This window comes from Pleurodeles waltl, chromosome 4_2 (assembly GCF_031143425.1).
Source record: "Pleurodeles waltl isolate 20211129_DDA chromosome 4_2, aPleWal1.hap1.20221129, whole genome shotgun sequence".
In the NCBI taxonomy this organism is placed as follows: Eukaryota; Metazoa; Chordata; class Amphibia; order Caudata; family Salamandridae; genus Pleurodeles; species Pleurodeles waltl.
The window spans coordinates 295382667-295401468 of NC_090443.1; the positions used below are offsets into that span (position 1 = coordinate 295382667).

General features: G+C 49.9%; 1 protein-coding gene across 2 annotated transcripts in view; it reads right to left on the minus strand.

Moving 5' to 3' along the window:
* The window catches only part of IFT56 (intraflagellar transport 56), a 674300-nt gene that overhangs the window by 78843 nt on the left and 576655 nt on the right, over positions 1-18802 (minus strand). For both annotated transcript variants that reach the window (XM_069231232.1, XM_069231233.1), the window contains one exon: positions 6516-6569. In XM_069231232.1, the coding sequence (XP_069087333.1) occupies positions 6516-6569 (54 nt within the window). The remainder of the gene's footprint in view (positions 1-6515; positions 6570-18802) is intronic.

Genomic DNA, 18802 nt, shown 5'->3' on the forward strand with positions numbered 1-18802 from the left:
ATCGTACTTACACCTTATACCAGGTCCAGTTATCTCTTAGTCTAGTGTTGTCAGAGTCTCAAAGCCATGCTTTCTAGAAGTAGCTGTGGATGAGCAGCCAAGGCTTTTCTATGAGACATGCAAAGCTCATGAAATACCACTGTAGTCACACTTAGTACTTACACACATGAAAGAAAACACTCAGTGTTACAAAAATAAAGGTACTTTATTTTGGCGACATAAATATGAAACATACCATAGAGGCTGTACTCCCCTAGGAGGTAAGTAATACACAAATTATATACGATAGCATGTAGAAATAGGCATAAAAACAGTTGAAAAGCTGCATATAGTGAAAATCACAATAGTTAGAAATGGGCCTAGGGGGAGAACAAACCATACACAAAGAAAGAGGAATACAAAAGACGGTCCACCACCTAGGCAAGTGTAGTGTGTAGATGGTAGCTGGGAGTACTAAGATAGCCCAAAGGTAAGTACCACAACCCACCCCAGCAACCAGGAAAACAGGAGTAAATCACAGTAAGTTTCCCAGAGCAAACATAGAGAAGTAAACAAGAATATTACAAAACCCAGAAGAGACTGCAAGACACCAACCGTGGATTCCTGGACAAGAAGACCTGTGTAAAAAGGGGACCAAGTTCAAGAAGCACAGAGGAGTCCAGGAGCGGAAGGGGCCCCTACCAGCCCGGATGAAGGTGCAAAAGGTGAACCACCGGGGAAGAAGAAAAGTCAGCTCTGCACCCAAGAAGACAAAGTCGGGTTCCTGGAGGGTGCAGGTGATGTCCCACGCTGGATGGAGGATTGCAGTCCGGTTTGAGTTGTCGAAGTCTGCCAACAAGCCTTGGCACACGCAAAGCTTGTGGTTAGCGGAAAATGCCACTGCCGGGGACCAGGAAGGACCAAATGGACTCTACCCAGGAGGAGGAGTGAGAGGGGGCCCTCAGCAACACAAACAGCCCACAGAAGACCAGGCAGCGCTCACAGGAGTCCCACAGGACAGGGGACAGGAAAGTCGCAGAAGAGGCCCATGCAGCACTACGAGAAAGGCTCCCACGCCACCACAGAATCACTCAAGGAGCTGTGCATTGCAGGAAGGAGTGCTCGGAGTTGGAGCTTCAAGATTCACGAAGATCTTGGAGGAAGGATGCCAACAAGCCTTGGCAGATGCAAATGACGCGGTGCACTGGGGTTATGGTCCTGCGTGGACAGGCAAGGGCTTACCTTCACCCAAGTCGAACAGTTGGAAGAGAGGAACGTCAGGATCACTTCAGTACACCACCTGTGATGCAGGATCCACACAGCTCAGCAGAAGAGGGGATCCACGCAGCCGGTCGTCGTCGCAGTTGGTGCCTGCAGTAGCATGGGAGTGACTCCTTTACTCCAAGGGAGATTCCTTCTTCCTTCTGATGCAGGCTGAAGACGAGCTGCCCTTAGAAGATGCACGACCAGGGAAATGTTGCAGTTGCTGGAAGGAGCCGGAGATACAATGTTGTAGAAGGTGTCTTGCTTCTTTGTTGCAGCTTGTAGGGTCCTGAAGAGTCCAGATGCAGTTTCTTCAGTCAGAAGTCGAAGTGGAGAGGATTCCTGCTGGAGTCCTGCAATCCGAATCTGAGGAACCACCAAAAGGAGAGATCCTAAATAGCCCTGAAAGGGTGATTGGTCACCTAGCTGGGTGACCAACTATCAGGAGGCGGCTCTGACGTCACCTGCTCACACTGGCCACTCAGATGATCCCAGAGATCCTTGCCAACCTTGAATCCAAGATGGCAAAATCCAGGTTCCCTCTGGAGGAGCTCTGAGCACCACCTCTGGAGTGGTGATGGACAGGGAGTGGTCACTCCCCTTTTCTTTGTCCAGTTTTATGCCAGAGTAGGGACTGGCGGTCTCTGAGCCAGTGTAGACTGGTTTATGCAAGGAGGGCACCAAATGTGCCCTTCAAAGCATTTCCAGTGGCCTGGGGAGGCTACCCCTCCAAAGCCTGTAACACCTATTTCCAAAGGGAGAGGGTGTAACACCCCTCTCCCAAAGAAAATCCTTTATTCTGCCTTCTTGGGCTTGAGCTTCTCAAGCAACAGGAAGGCAGAAACCTGTCTGGGAGGTGGCAGCAGCTTGGGCTGCCTGGAAACCCTCAGAAGGCTGTAATGGTAATACTGGAGGTTCTCTAAGGAGCCCCCAGGGTGCATGGAGTCATACAACCAATGCTTGCAAAAGCCTTGGGGTATGATTCCAACATGTTTGATACCAAACATGCCTATGTTCAGAGTTACCATTATGTAGCTGGGCATAGGTAGTGACCTATGTCCAGGACACGTGTGAAATGGCGTCCCCTCATTCACGAAGTCCAGGAAAATGGGCTTGGAGTTTGTGGGGCACCTCTGCTAGTGCAGGGGTGCCCTCACACACAGGTACTTTGCACCCTGCCCTCTGGGCTAGAAGGCCTACGATAGGGGTGACTTATAAGTGACCTGGTGTAGTGAAAAATGGCAGTGAAAGGGTGCTTGCATCTTTTCACTCAGGCTGCAATGGCAGTCCTGCAGAAGACTTTGCATAGGCTCCCTATGCGTGGCAAAATATATGCTGCAGCCGATAGGGATCCCCTGGAACCCCAAAGCCCTGGGTACCTAGGTACCATATACTAGGGACTTATAAGGGGACACCAGTGTGCCAATTGTCGGTGAAATACAGAGTTTTTGGAGAGAGCAGGATCCCAGTGAACACAGTCAAGCACACTGACATCAGGCAGAAAAAGGAGGTAACCATGCTAAGAAAGAGGGTACTTTCCTATGGATATGAAGAACAACCTGTTCCGGGCTTGTGAGATTTCAGAAGTAACGTAAGATGGGATTCCAACATCTTGTCGGTGACTTACCTGATGCTAGAAAGTAATTAAACACCCAGTAGAAACAGGAAAGCCTCTGGCCTATGGGCCTTACGTTTAGAGGTAGTTTAGAACAGTCTAGTTTCACCAATCCCACATTATCGCACTCATCACCGGCAAAGATTTCTTAAGGATCTCTGGCAAGGAGCCCCCTTGAGGGGCCCGTCAGGCATTGCAATGCCGGCCTGCCAAGGAGCAAAGCCCGATGATGAAGCATGTCACCGAACGGTGAGTGAGGGCTCTTGTTCCCAATTTTGAATACTTGTAGGGACCAACTGAGTCCTCCCCGAAATGCTAGTGAGGAGTCAAACTTACCAGGCAACTGCGCATCCGTCTTTTTTGCTATCTACATGGGAGTATGATGTACAGGACCAATTAAATCTCCCACTTGATTACCCCGCCTGTTTTTTCTTTGTTACTGGAATAGAGGGCCTGAACACGTGCTTCAAGTTCTGACTGTGAGACAGATGCGGCTATACCCCTGATGCAAACGTTGTTTCGCCTTCAGCGATTTTGTAGGTTGTCGAGCTTACCTTGAAGCACTTCATGGCTCCTTTCCAATTTTTCAATGTATGTCTTTCGATCTATGTTTTCCATTGTGTGTTCTGTGGCCATGGGTTCGACTACAGTCAAACAAGAGTCCATTTGGCGCACAGATTCATCCAAGTCAGAGAAGGTTCTGGTGAAATCTTGGCGAAGCGATGCAATGTCCTTGCGGAACCCCACCAGCAGCAGTTGAATATCTTCTTTTGTAGCTGGTGCCCGAGCAGCAGGGTCTTCCCTCACACCCTGGGCTAGTGCCAAGGGATCATCACCCTGTGATGGGGAGGGAGGAGGGCAGGAGCGAATTGGGTTTGTGGAGCATGTCCTTAATGGAGGAGGAGTGCAGGGTCTTGGTTCGGTTCACTGCCATTGAAGATCTGGGAAAACACAACTCCACTGAGGAAACCAAAACTAGCCCTCATCAGGTGGCAGATCGGTACAGCCCGGGATCCCTCAGGATACTATTGTGCTTGCGAACACCACTCCTGTTGCCACTCTAATCCTGCAATATGCGAAGGACTCCCCACAGATGTAGTTCGCCAGTGCAGGACTCTCACTCCACGTGGAAAAAGCATTGGCACAACCCTATCTCACCTGGAGAGACCTCTCTCTACCAAAGTACCAGAGTTATATAGTCATTTGCAGTCTGTGATTCCAAGCACTCTGGTTGTAAATTACCAAGGTGTAGACCGAAAAAAGGGGTCCAGAGAGATTCAACTGATGCCTTAGGGCTCCCTCTGCTTCAAGTCACCATCCCCATCCAGCTTCACGTGAAGAGGGGCCCCCAGCTGTCTATCCTTCAACTGTCTGCCTGTCTTGGTGTCGCTCAGGAGATCAGGCCATTAGTGTAGCAAAGTTCAGGGCCAGAATAGGGGAATGCCCCCCCCCCCCCCACCAGGCACCCCATGGGTAATCAGACCACTAGTGCTGCAAGGTTCAGGGCCAGAGGGGACAAACGCGGCAAAAAGGCAGCATAGTCCCCACTTCCCCCCATCCTCCAACAACCCTCCCGATCTGGCATTGGTAAAAGAGCTCCTCAAGGCTGACTCACAAGCGGACCTCACCTTTCAGGCCGCTCCGGGCCAGGCGTGGCCTTCCTTGCAGCTGCTTCTTTTTGCCCGAGTTCACTTCTCGGAGGGGCTCAGGTGGCCTCCACACCACTGTACTGACTCCCACAACCACCTCACTCTTTATTGTTCTCCGTCAGACAGACCCGGTGACACTCAGCCTCCACGGCCAGGAGGACTCCAATGACGCCTCCATCACCCAGGCACCGCAGGCAAAGACGAATCTCACAACAACGCGGCCGCAAGATGGCCACTGTGATACCGGTCACCACCATGGGGAAACAGTGGCAGTATTAGAGGTCCAGCGGGGCCCCGGGAAGCCCATCCTGGCTGTCCCCTCATCGCTGGCACCCATGGGCGCCCCCCAAATGCATTATGAAGGGGGCTCAACAGGCTTAAGGGGGGAAAATGAGGATCACCATGCGGAGCTCTGGAGAGACACATCATGCTTAGTCTCCTCTCTGGCCATACCCCCTCATATTCCAGATCATTTGAGGAATTTAACATGTCAGTGGCACAAGCTAATGATGAAAGGTTAAATGCAGCTGATAGCCTGGATAATATCAGGAGGTTTGGCAAATGCCAGCCTTATCTACAGAAACTTCAAATCGCAAAGATTTCTGGACCCTACCTACTTTGAAAGTATGTAGGTTGGCTTGGTGAAGATGGGCTTGTTGATGATCTGAAAGGAGTTTGGATCCCACTTCAGCTCCTGTAGTACATAGTATTAATTTTCGAATTGAACGTTTTAAAAGAGGTTTGTCTCATAGCACAGTGAACTTTATAAAGATCAAACATTTTCGCAAGTGATGCCTTCTAGAATGGAGTTCCAGTGAGACAGAATGCCTTTGTTAAGAAACTTATTTAAAGTGTACATTTAGAGAATCCCCTTATGGGGAAATAGTCTTCCTCGAGTGTGTACCTGGAGCTGTGACGAAATTACACTTATACTACATTTGAGGTGCTTCATTTATTGCATCCTTCTGTATCTTGGACTGGAGTTAGTTTCTGATGGATTTTAGTTATCTTGTGTCTGAGGGTGCCTCAATTACTGAGTCAGTGTTTACTGTGTAACTGGAGCTCTGACAGAATAATAGTTATGCTGTCTCTGGTGCACCTCTATTATTGCCTCCGTGTTTATAGCATAACTGAAGCTCTTTTGGGTTTATAGTTATACTGGGTCTGTGGCTGCCTCAATTAATGCATCTCTTTCATTCTTTAACTGAAACTCTGATGGAATTATAGGTATACTGGGTCTCTGGTGCTTCTAATATTGCCTCCTTGTTTATTGTGCAACTGGAGCTCTGATGGAATTATAGTTGCATTGGGTCTGGGTTGCCTCGATTTAACCTTCTTGTGTAACTGGAGCTCAGATGGATTGGATGGAAATGTAGTTTACTGGGTCGGGCTGCATCAATTATTGCATTCTTGTTTACTGTCCAAAAGAAGCACTGATGGAATTATAGTACATCAATACACAGGGTGTCACTATTAATGCCTCCTTGATTATTGTGTAACTGAAGTTCTGATTGAATTATAGTTATGGTGGGTGTGGAGTGTCTGTTATTGCTTCCTTCTTTATTGCGTAACTGGCACTCTGATGGATTTATAGTTATACTCTGTCTGGTCTGACAGTGCCCCTATTATTGCCTCCTTGTAAAATGGAAGTATAGTTAGACTGGGTGTTGTGTTGCCTCCATTGTAGACTCCGTGTTTATTGAGTAACTGAAGCTCTGTTAGAATTGTAGTTATAATGGGTCTGGGGTGCCTCAAATATTCCCTCCCTGCTTATTCTGTGACTGAAACTATCATGTAGTTGTGTATAAACTCTGTCTGTGGTGCTTGGATAAGGACTTCTTTATTCACTGTGTAAATAGTAGAATTAGATGTATATAGGAGCGGGGTGACTATTACCGTTGCCCTCTTTATTTGGAAACTGAATCTTTGATGAGAATATAGTCATACACTGTCTCAGGCTTCTTAATAAATGCTAAATGAGTCAAACTAATTGCATGACCTGTACTCACCGAGCCCATCTCTTGGCCAAGGGCTGCGTTCACCACTCCTTTCAGGATGTACTCCTGCAAGAAAACGAGCAACAATTACCAATCTGTGACCCTTGCATAATGACATTCTCTTCCTGGTTACCTCTGAATAGAGAACGTTTAGGTTGGCAATAAAAAGTGGACTTGGAAGCAACAACTACCTTGAGGTAAGAGCAATAATGAATCATTCTTTAATCAGCTGATCCAGACAGCTTTATGGTTATTATGGAAGCTTTGTAGGGAATATTAATGTCCTAAATGTGTTTGCATTTGGCTAATAGGGAGAAAATCATATTTATGTTAAAACCAAGGGTATAACAAGTTATTCACCTGTAACATTGATATTTTTCACCCAGAGCCTTGTCAGTCCTTTGTACTGGATGTGTCACTGGACAGCACCAGAGCAGATACCGTTGCACTTTAAGAATCAAGGAACCTTTTGGTGGATCATCCTATCTGCAACTTCTTTCCCACCACACATATCTCAGTACAGTCTTGATGCTGCAAAGAGGATGAACCATTTTCAGAGAATTATTTTAAGTATTTTTTATTCTCAGTGACACTAAGTGTCACTTGCAGGGAGCTTCTGAGTGCTGAGCAGTAGAGGATGGGTGCTGGAGGCTGGCCTGGTTTGTAGTGGGAACCACAGATACTTACACCGTATACTAGGTCCAGTTATCCCTTATTAATGAAATGTAGTCAGTGTCTAGAAGCCAGGCTGTCTAGAGGTAGCTGTAGGCAGAGCAGCCAAGGCTGAACTAGGAGACATGCAAAGCTCTTGCAATACCACTGTAGTCACACAGTACTTACACACAAGAAAGACAATACTCAGTGTCACCAAAAATAATGGTACTTTATTTTAGTGACACAAGGTCAAAAATATCTTAGGGCTATACTCCCTTAGAAGGTAAGTATATACATAAAATATACACTAGTAACCAAAATCAGGTAAGTAAAATAGTGCAAATAGTGAAAATCACCATAGGTTACAATGGACCTAGGGGGAACACAAACCATATAATAAAATAGTGGAATGTGAATGTCAGTTTCCTACCTAGGGAAGAGTAGTGTGTAGAGGGGCGCTGGGAGTGTAAGAAAACACCAAAGGTAAGTAAAGTACCCCACCCCAGAGCCCAGGAAAGTAAGAGTAAAGTACTGCAAGTTTCCTCAGGGCACACTACAAGTCGTGATAAGAGTTATTGCAAGAACCAAGCAAGACTGCAAGCAACAAATGCTGGATTCCTGGACCTGAAGACCCACTGCCAACCCAGAAGATGGTGCAAAAGAGGATTCTCCGGTTAGAAGAAGTCTGCAGAAGAGCACCAAAGAAGATGATTGCGGGTTCCTGCATGGTGCAGGAGATGTCGAGAAGTTGGATGCAGGCTGTTTGCGGTGCTGGATTCATCCAACAAGCATTGGTTCAAGCAAGGTCGTGGTTTGTGTCAAAATGGCGCTGCCTGGACCCAGGAGGGACCTGGGGGCCTCAACTCGGACTGAGGAGGCAGATGGGGCTCCCAACACTGGAGAAAGCCCACAGATGACCAAGCAGCACCCACAGGACTCCCAGGACATGGGGACAAAGAAGATGCAAATTGTGGTTGGTGCAGCACAACAAAAGAAGGTTCCACGCCGCCGGAGAACAACTCAGCGGGTTGTGCGTCGCAGGATGGAGTGCTGGGGACCTGGGCTACACTGTGCACGAAGGATTCTTGGAAGAAGTGCGCAGAAGCCGAAGGAGCTAGAGATGACACAGTGCACAGGGGTATTGTCGCAAACCGGGAAGGTAAGCTCTTACCTCCTCCAAATTTGGACAGCTGGACCTTAAGACAGTCTGGGTCGTGTTGGTCCACCATCTGTGTTCCAGGGAGCACGCTCGTCGTCAGGAGAGGAGTCCCAGAGAACCAGTTGTCGTCTTAGAAGGTGGCTGTAGGAGCAGGGAAGTGACTCCATCACTCCACTGGAGATTCCTTCGGTTCTTCTGGTGTAGGGTAAAAGATAGGGAGTCCTCAGAGCATGCACACCTTGAAAACTGTTGCAAATGCTGGCTGGAGCTGAAGCTGCAGGTCATAGGAGTCATCCTGGATACTTTGTTGAAGTTACAGTGGTTCCTGGAGCAGTCTGCGGTTGATTCGACGGTCAGAAGCTGAAGCAGAGGATGCTGAGGATTAAGGAGGAGTCTTGCAAGCTGAATCTGAAGAGGAACCCACAGGAGAGACCCTAAATAGCCCTGAGAGAGGGATTGGCTACCTACCCAGGTATGCACCTATCAGGAGGGGTCTCTGATGTCACCTGCTAATAATGGCCACTCAGAGATCTCCAGAGTGTCCCCACACCTTGGAAAACAAGATGGCTAAAGCCAGGGACACACTGGAGGAGCTCTGGGCACCACCCCTGAGGTGGTGATGACAGAGAAGTGGGCTCTCCCCTTTCATTTGTCCAGTTGCGTGCCAGATCAGGGACTGGGGTCCCTGAACCGGTGCAGACTGGCTTATGCAAGGAGGGCACCATCTGTGCCCTTCAAAGCATTTCCAGAGGCTCTGGGAGGCTACCCCTCCCAAGTCTGTAACACCTGTTTTCAAAGGGAGAGGGTGTAACACCCTCCTCCCAAAGGAAATGCATTGTTCTGCCTTCCTGGGACTGGGCTGCTCAGACACCAGGAGGGAAGAACCCTGTCTTTGAGGTGGTAGCAGCTGTAGCTTCAGTGCAAGCCTCAGAGAGCTGGTTTGGCAATATTGGGGGTCCATGGAGGAGCCACCAGGATGCATGGGATTGCCCCCGCAATACCAGATTTGAAATGGGGGGACAATTCCATGATCTTAGACATCTTACATGGCCATATTCGGAGTTACCATTGTGAAGCTACATATAGGTATTGACCTATATGTAGTGCACGCGTGTAATGGTATCCCCGCACTCACAAAGCCTGGGGAATTGGCCCTGGACAGCGTAGGGGCATCTTTGCTAGTGCAAGGGTGCCTTCACACTTAGGCCCTCATTCTGACCTTGGCGGTCGGCGGAGAGGCGGCGGTCGGACCGCGAACAGACCGGCGGTCCAAAAAATGGCATTCTGACCGCGGCGGTCACCGCCGCGATCGACCGCCACTTTCCCACTCCGACCGCCACGGCGGTCATGACCGACGGGCTGGAGTTTGCGCACTCCGGCCCGGCGGTCGACCCAAGACCGCCAACCGTATCATGACCCTGCTTACCGCCGCGGTTTTTGGCGGTCGGGAACCGCCATGCGAACCATGGCGGTAGGCGCTATCGGGGCCAGGGAATTCCTTCCCTGGCACTGATAGGGGTCTCCCCCACCCCCCACTACCCCCCACGAGTCCTCCCCCCACCCCCTCCACCCCCCCAGAGGTGGTACGAACCCCCTGCCCCCCCCACCCCGACATGCACATACACGCACCCCGACATGCACGCACCCCCAACATGCACATATGCACACCCCCTACACACACACATACACAACGGGGGCACATACCCGCACACATACATGCCAACATGCGCACCCGCCGAACTACACACATTGCCCATAGGCACAGCAGCACCCCCCGCCCGCATGCACGCACTCACACACCCCCTCTACACACCCCCATGCACGCACACATCACACAACACCCACCCCACCCCCTCCCCTCACGGACGATCAACTTACCTTGTGCGTTGGTCCTCCGGGAGGCGACGGGAGCCATAGGGACGTGACCGCCAACAGAAGACCGCCAACAGAAGACCGCCACACAGAAATGTGGGTCGTAATTCTGGGGGCGGTGTTCTGCTGGCGTGGCGGTGGAGGTTGACCAGTCTCCACTTTCCCGCCGACCGCCAGTGTGGCTGCTGGCGGTTTTCTGGCGGAACGCTCCCAGCGGTCGGAATACGCGCAGCGGCATACCGCCGCGGTCGGCCGTCTTTACCACGGCGGTAATTCGGCGGTCTTGCGAAAAGACCGCCAAGGTCAGAATGAGGGCCTTAGTCACTTTGCACCTAGCCTTCAGTAAATGAAGGTTGGACATATAGGTGATTTATAAGTTACTTAAGTGCACTGAAAATGGCTGTGAAGAATAAGTTACTTACCTTCGGTAACGCTTTTTCTGGTGGATACAGTTACTACCTGTGGATTCCTCACCAAAAGAATTCTCCTCTCGCGCCAGCCTCGACGGAAATTTCTTCTAGCTCTGCACGTCGACAATGACGTCACAATCGCCCGACTCCACGCGACGCCACATGACGTCATCCAGGCAATAAGAAGCCCTCGTCGACGTGCAGACGTCAGTTATCACCAATTTTTTACGTGCCATAGAGGCGAACAGGTTAAACCTAAAGAGTACACATTCATCCAGAATAGATGAAAATAAAAACATTTAATATAAAATTCAATAAAAACCACAGTTACGAATGCTCAATCCGAGACAGAAATAAATATATATCTATATGTACAATTCCAGTCCAAAATGTCCTTTTCACTATTTTAACTTGCAAAGGAAAAGTATATACAATGAAAACAACCATAAGCATGTGAAAGCTATATACATATATATATATATATACAAGTCCAAGGATGCACACCCAAAGAGATCTTGGCTTGACCAGTCAGGCAACGGGGAGGTGGGTGGGACCGTGAGGAATCCACAGGTAGTAACTGTATCCACCAGAAAAAGCGTTACCGAAGGTAAGTAACTTATTCTTCTGATGGATACACCTACCTGTGGATTCCTCACCAAAAGAAATGAGTCCCCAAGCAGTATAACCTCCGGTGGTGGGTGCCCGAATGGTCAAACCAAGAAATCTTGCAGCACCGAGCGAGCAAAATGGCCATCCCTCCTGACCTCAGAGTCCAAACAGTAATGCTTGGCAAAAGTATGGAGGGATGCCCAGGTCGCTGCCCTGCAGATGTCAGCCACAGGAACACCTCTAGCCAAAGCTGATGAAGCTGCCTTGGCCCTGCTGGAATGGACACGAAGCCCCACAGGTGGGTCTCTCTTCGCCAAAGAATAACAGATCTTAATACATAGAATGACCCACCTGGATAGCGTTCTCTTGTGGACCGCTCTACCTTTCCTCTTCCCCACGTATCCAACGAAGAGCTGTTCATCCTGTCTGAACTCCTTGGTCCTGGCGACGTAGAAGCTTAGTGCTCTTCGCGGATCCAGCTGATGGAGCCTCTCCTCCTCCTTGGATGGGTGAGGTGGAGGGTAAAAGGAAGAGAGAGTAATTGACTGCCCCAAGTGAAAGGGTGTAACAACCTTCGGTAGGAAAGCCGCCTTGGTCCTCAATACCACTTTGTCCTTGAAGAAGGAAAGGAATGGGGTTTCTACAGTTAGAGCCTGAAGCTCACTAACCCTTCTGGCAGATGTTATTGCCACCAGGAAAACAGTTTTAAATACCAGGAACCGTAAAGAACAAGAGTGCATGGGTTCAAACGGGGCCCCCATAAGAAAAGTTAAAACCAAATTAAGGTCCCACTGAGGCATAACGAATGGCGTGGGCGGATACTTATTAGTAAGTCCCTTTAGAAACTTTAAAACAATTGGTGACTTAAAGAAGGATGGTTGATCAGGAAGGCACAGAAAAGCAGATAGTGCAGACAGATAACCCTTAACAGTGGCAACTGAAAAACCTTTCTGTGCTAAATAGAGTGCAAATGACAAAATGTCAGATAAACCAGCTTTTAAAGGATCTAAACTATTCTCTCCACACCAGCTTGTAAACTTAGCCCAACGTTTCGCATAGATTGACTTGGTGGAGTGTCGCCTGGCTGATAGAATAACTTCCACCACATCTGGATGGAGAGAAAAGGAACTCAGATTGCCCTGTTCAATCTCCAGGCATGAAGATGCAGGCTCTGGAGGTGGGGGTGTAGAATCTGCCCCTGCGACTGAGAGAGGAGGTCCACCCTGCAAGGGAGACGGAGCGGAGGGCACTGAGAGAGTTGGAGTAGATCCGAATACCACACCCTTCTCGGCCAATCCGGAGCTATTAGGATGACTTGGGCTCGGTCTTGGCGGATCTTCCTGAGAACTCGAGGAATCAAGGGTATGGGGGGAAACGCGTAAAGCAACTGACCCTTCCAGGTCATCTGAAACGCATCCCCCAAAGCTCCTTGCACCGGATACTGGAGGCTGCAAAATAGCGGGCACTGCGCATTCTCTTGAGTGGCAAACAGATCTATTTGTGGATATCCCCACATCTGGAAGATATACAGAACCAGATCTGGATGAAGACGCCACTCGTGGTCGACCGAACTGCGTCGACTGAGAATGTCTGCACGCACATTCAGGACTCCGGCCAAATGATGTGCAATTAAGCAGATCTTGTGGTCCTGAAGCCAGGACCAGAGTCGAAGAGCTTCTCTGCAGAGAAGATACGACCCCACGCCTCCCTGCTTGTTTATATACCACATCGCGGTCGTGTTGTCCGTTAGAACCTGGACTGACTGACCGCAAATGGAAGGTAGGAAGGCCTTGAGTGCCAGCCGTACTGCCTGCAATTCTAACAGATTGATGTGTAATTTCTGTTCTACTGGAGACCAAAGGCCTTTGATCTCCAGGTCCCCCAGATGAGCTCCCCACCCTAGAGTGGAAGCATCCGTTACCACTGAGGCCACTGGTGGGGGTAGCGAAAACGGCCTTCCCTGAGACAGGTTGCCGACCGCTGCCCACCATTAAAGATCCACTGCAGTGTCTCTGGAGATCTTTATCGAGTCCTCGAGATCCCCTTTGTGCTGAAACCACTGCCTGCGGACGCACCACTGGACAGCCCTCATGTGCCAGCGTGCATGAGTGACCAACAGTATGCAAGAAGCAAACAGACAGAGCAGATGAAGGACTTTGAGGATTGGAACTACCGCTCCATTTTGAAACATTGGAATCAAAGCCTGTATGTCCTGAACCCGCTGTGGCGGAGGAAAGGCCCGATTCAATGTTGTGTCCAATACTGCCCCTAAGAACAGGAGGCGTTGAGAGGGCTCCAGGTGAGACTTGGGTACATTGACTGAAAACCCCAGGTCGTACAACAATTGAGTCGTCGACTGGAGATGGCACCGCACGAGCTCTGGAGTACTGGCTTTGATCAACCAATCGTCCAGATAGGGAAACACAGCGATCCCCTTTCTTCTGAGCTCTGCCGCTACCACCGCCATCACCTTCGTGAAGACTCGAGGTGCTGAAGTAAGACCAAACGGGAGGACCGCAAACTGATAATGTTGTGATCCCACCACAAAACGGAGATACTTCCTGTGCGATCTGAGGATCGGCATATGAAAATACGCGTCCTGCAAATCGACCGACACCATCCAGTCCCCTTCGCTCAACGCCAAAAGAACCTGTGAGAGGGTCAGCATTTTGAACTTTTCCTGTTTGAGGAACCGATTCAAAATCCTCAAGTCTAAAATCGGTCTTAGCCGACCATCCTTTTTGGGAATCAGAAAGTATCTTGAATAGCACCCCTGACCCCTCTCTTGCTCGGGAACCAACTCTATTGCACCTTTTTGTAATAGGGATAACACCTCCTGCTACAACAGGAGAAGATGATCTTCCGAACAGAAGGATGGGCGGGGAGGGAGGGTGGGAGGAAATTCTCGAAAGGGAAGAGCGTACCCCTTCTTCACAATGTCGATGACCCAGGAGTCTGATGTTATGACCTCCCACATTGGAAGAAAAAGGGAAAGTCTCCCCCCTACTGGAGACGAATGGACAGGGAATGGCGGAGGACTACGGCTGCTTTCCTTGCTGCACCCCTCCCGAGGAAGAGGCAGAGTGCTGCAAGGTGGCTCCTCTCGTACGGACACTGCCCCTGCCCCTGAAAGATCTGTAAGGCAGGGTAGAAGCAGTTTGTTGTGGTCCTTGCAGTCTTCCTCGAAAGGAACCAAGACCAAAACCTTTAAATCTGCGAAAGCCTCTAAAGGTGGATGAGGCCGAAGTCTAGAGTCCCAAGGATCTAGCTGTTGCTCTACTCTCTTTAAAGCGTTCTAAGGCCGAGTCAGCCTTAGAACCGAAGAGCCTTTCCCCATCAAACGGGAGATCAAGGAGCGTAGCCTGCACGTCCGTCGAGAAGCCAGATGATCTGAGCCAAGACTGCCTTCTAGAGACTATGGTCATGCCCATAGCCCTAGCAACCGAGTCCGAAGTGTCCAAACCAGACTGGATGACTTGCGTCGCAGCCGCTTGAGCATCCAAAAAGAGTTGCAGCATCTCCTGTGATACAGTAAGATGGCCCTTTGCCTCTGCCATAAGGGCATGTATGTAACGTCCCAGTATACATGTGGCGTTAGAAGATTTCAGGGCCATACTGCACAATGAAAAAGTCTTTTTAGCAGTATGGTCCATCTTTTTCGACTCTCTATCAGCAGGAACCCCAGGGAACCAGCCAGGAGAGGATCTGGAGGAACATGATGCTTGGACCACAAGGCTCTCCGGAGTTGGTTGCCTGGAGAGAAACACCGGATCCCCAGGTGCCGTCCTGTAACGCCGAGCCACCGCCCTGTTGACTGCAGCGGTGGATACAGGCTTCATCCAAATATCCTTTATAGGGTCCAGCAGAGCCTCATTGAATGGAAGAAGAGGCTCAGCAGAAGTAGATGTTGGATGGAGGACCTCAGTCAACAAATCCCTCTTAACCTCCGCAGTGGGAAGAGTAATATCCAAAAAGTCCGCAGCTTTACGAATGACCTTATGGAACGTAGCTGCCTCCTCTGTGATCTCTCCAGGAGAAGCTAGATCCCACTCCGGGGTAGTGTCCAGGCCGCTAGCTGAGTCTAGACCCTGGAAGTCACTTGAGGGCTCAACAACTTCTCCTTCCTCCAGGTGTTGCCTTGCATACTCTTCTTCTTCCAAGAGACGGAGGGCCAGGCGCCTTGATCTAAGTCTGGACTCCAAGCCTGGAGTCGACAAGGCGTCAGCCGACGCCGAAGACCTCTGTCGGCGCCGAGCCTCGGATCCGTCCGAAGCCGGAGGCTCCGGCTCCACAGCGATCCTAGACGTCGATGGGATCCGAAGCGAATCCACCGGCGCCGTAACAGGTGTAGCCATCCTGGCCGACGTCGTAGGCATCGCGCCGCTTCAGACGCAGTAGACATAAACGGGGTGAATGGCGCCGACTTGAAAGACGCTGGAACACCCAAATCGTAGGCCAAAGGACCAGACGTACCTGCGTGACTTCCACCCGGTGCATGGAAGCAAAGATATTAAACATAGCGTTCAAAAACGCTGCAGGATCCGATCCTGGAGTCGGGAAAGCCGGGTACTGTTGTTGCTGCACCGGCGTCGGCAAAGCTGCGGAAGAGGGTCTGGGTAACTCCTGGCCAGGAGAACCTTCAGGCCTCTGGAGAGGCTCGACCTCAAAGACCGACCCGGGTGACGTCGGGGTCGTCGTCGGAGGAGAGGGGTGACGGTCGGGCTTATCTCCCACGTCGGACGGAGAAGCCGATCTAGACCTGGACCGACCCTTGCTCGATCGGCGCCGAGATCCATGACGGCGCCGAGAGCCACTATGATGGTGGCGAGACCTCGAGGATCTCGACGAAGACTCCCTCCTATGACGCCTCTCTTTCTTCTTCTTGGACCGAGCCAAGAATAACTTCGCCTCTCTTTCTTTAAGTGCCTTAGGGTTCATGCGCTGGCACGAACTGCACGCCTCGACCTCATGATCTGAACTAAGGCACCAGAGGCAGTTATCGTGGGGGTCGGTAACCGACATCCGACCCCCGCATTGGTTACAAGGTTTAAAGCCGGATTTTCTAGGCTGCGACATCGTAACCGTTAGTTGGTAACAGTAGCTCCCTGTGAGCCTCGAAGAAACAACCGTTATTCGGGCACGGAAAAAAGGGAACTGGCGTCTGCACGTCGACGAGGGCTTCTTATTGCCTGGATGACGTCATGTGGCGTCGCGTGGAGTCGGGCGATTGTGACGTCATCGTCGACGTGCAGAGCTAGAAGAAATTTCCGTCGAGGTTGGTGCGAGGGGAGAATTCTTTTGGTGAGGAATCCACAGGTAGGTGTATCCATCAGAAATAGTGTGTGCACTATTTCACGCAGGTTGCAGTGGCAGTCCTGAAGAAGGGTTTGTCTGAGCTCCTTATGGGTGGCAAAAGAAATGTTGCAGCCCATAAGGATCTCCTGGAACCCCAATGTCCTGGGTACCTATGAACCATATATTAGGGACTTATAAGGGGGTCCAGTGTGCCAACTGGAATTGGAATATGAAGTCACTAAACTATAGTGACTAATTTGGAAGCATAGAGAGCATAAGCACTGGAGTTCTGGTTAGCAGAACTTCAGTGACACAGTTAAGCACTACTGACAACACACACATTAGGCCACAAACTATGAGCACTGGGGTCCTGGCTAGCAGGATCCCAGTGAGACAGGCAAAACACACTGACAAATAGGGTTTTAACTATGAGCACTGGGGTCCTGGCTAGCAGGATCCCAGTGAGACAGTAAAAACACACTGATACAAACTCCCAAACAGGCCAAAAGTGGGGGTAACCATGCTAGAAAGAGGCTGCTTTCTCACAGGATGATTATGTACTTGAATGTGTTTTTGCTTGTAATGTGGTTTGTGCTCCTAAAATTATTCTGCACATTTGTGGTTGTTGTATAAAAGGCATGTTTGCACCAGTGGCAATTTTACACCTTAAAGTGCTCCCACACTCCAACTGGTATTGCACCAAGGGTAATTTTAGACCGCAAAATAATTCTGCTCCTAAATTTGATACCACAGGTGGCGCTAGAGAGCTGGACTCGGAATTCCCTGCCTTCAACATGGGAAATCAGGACAACAAGCAACCTAAGCTCTCTTTTAAGTTGCCTCGCTGCACATGCACTGCAGAGTCGGGCCCAGCGGCCCGCGGACAAGATATACAGGTTGACCAACATGAGCAGCAAATGAAACACCTTGAACGCCACACATCTGATGCTGAGGATGCCCAGTCTACAGCTGGCGAAAAGCTACTCCGGATGGAAAAAGAGCTTGAAGTTAAATTGCAAGAATGAGTCACTTGAAGCAGGTTCATGCAGGAACAATTTGCGAATTCTGGGAGTCCCTGAATTACTTGTGATAGATTGCATGGAAACCTACGTAGAAACTATGTTACGGTTTTCTTTGGAGAGGATCTCTCCCCCATGTCCATAGTGGAGAGGGCACACTGGTCCTTTGGCCCGCGTCCACCTCTCAGAGCTCCAGCACGCCAAAGAATTGCTCGTCTTTTGAATTATAGGGACACTCCACTGCACCTCACCAGGGAGCGCCGACCACTTCAGTATCGGGAAAACACAGTCTCCCTCTCCTCAGATTTATGTTTGGCTGTGTAGGCTGCATGTCGTGAATTTATTCCAGTGAAGCGATCGATGCAGAAAGTTGGCGCCAAATACTTCTTGATCTACCTGGCTAAGCTTTGTGTATTACATTGTGGGAGAACATACCTTTTCATGGATCCCAAGACAGTGACCAAGTTTGGACCCCACTACAGCCGGGCCTGCTCCCTAGTCTGAGGGCTCATGTTGTGGTCACCTTAGTGACAGTGATTAAGCACCTGACAAGAGTCATGTATGACTCACCTATTGGAGAACTGGTGGGCTGAACCTGGCTGGACTGCTGGGATGTGACTGTTTGCCTGAAGGATAGTGGGGGCAGCATTCACATTACCCCAGCATTTCACCCTTCCTGGTCAGTCAGACTTTTTCCGGTTGAGGTGTACACTGAGACCTTTTGTCACCCTCTGACAATGTTTCCCTTCACAGGTTGGATGTACGGTTCTAACTTTGTGCGCAGGGGGAGGGATGAAGGCATTTGGCTCGATTGGGGGGCCTAAGTGGGCGTGAGGCTGTTACTGGACATTGTTTACTGTGTTTTATTTTGACACAACTCCCCTCCCCTTGCCACTTGTAGGAAAGTACCATCTTGCCTGGCATGTTACCCCCATTTTTACTGTATGTATGTTTGTTTTTACCTATGTGTCAATGGGATCCTGCTAGTCAGGACCCAGTGCTCATAAAGTATGCCCTGTATGTGTTCCCTGTATCACTGAGGCTCTGCTAACCAGAACCTCAGTGTTTATGCTCTCTCTGCTTTTAAAATTGTCACTGCAGGCTAGTGACTAATTTTACCAATTCTCATTGGCTTACCAATTCTCATTGGCACCCTTATAATTCCCTTGTATATGGTACCTAGGTACCCAGGGTATTGGGGTTCCAGGAGATCCCTATGGGCTGCAGCATTTCTTTTGCCACCCATAGGGAGCTCAGACAATTCTTACACAGGACTGCCAC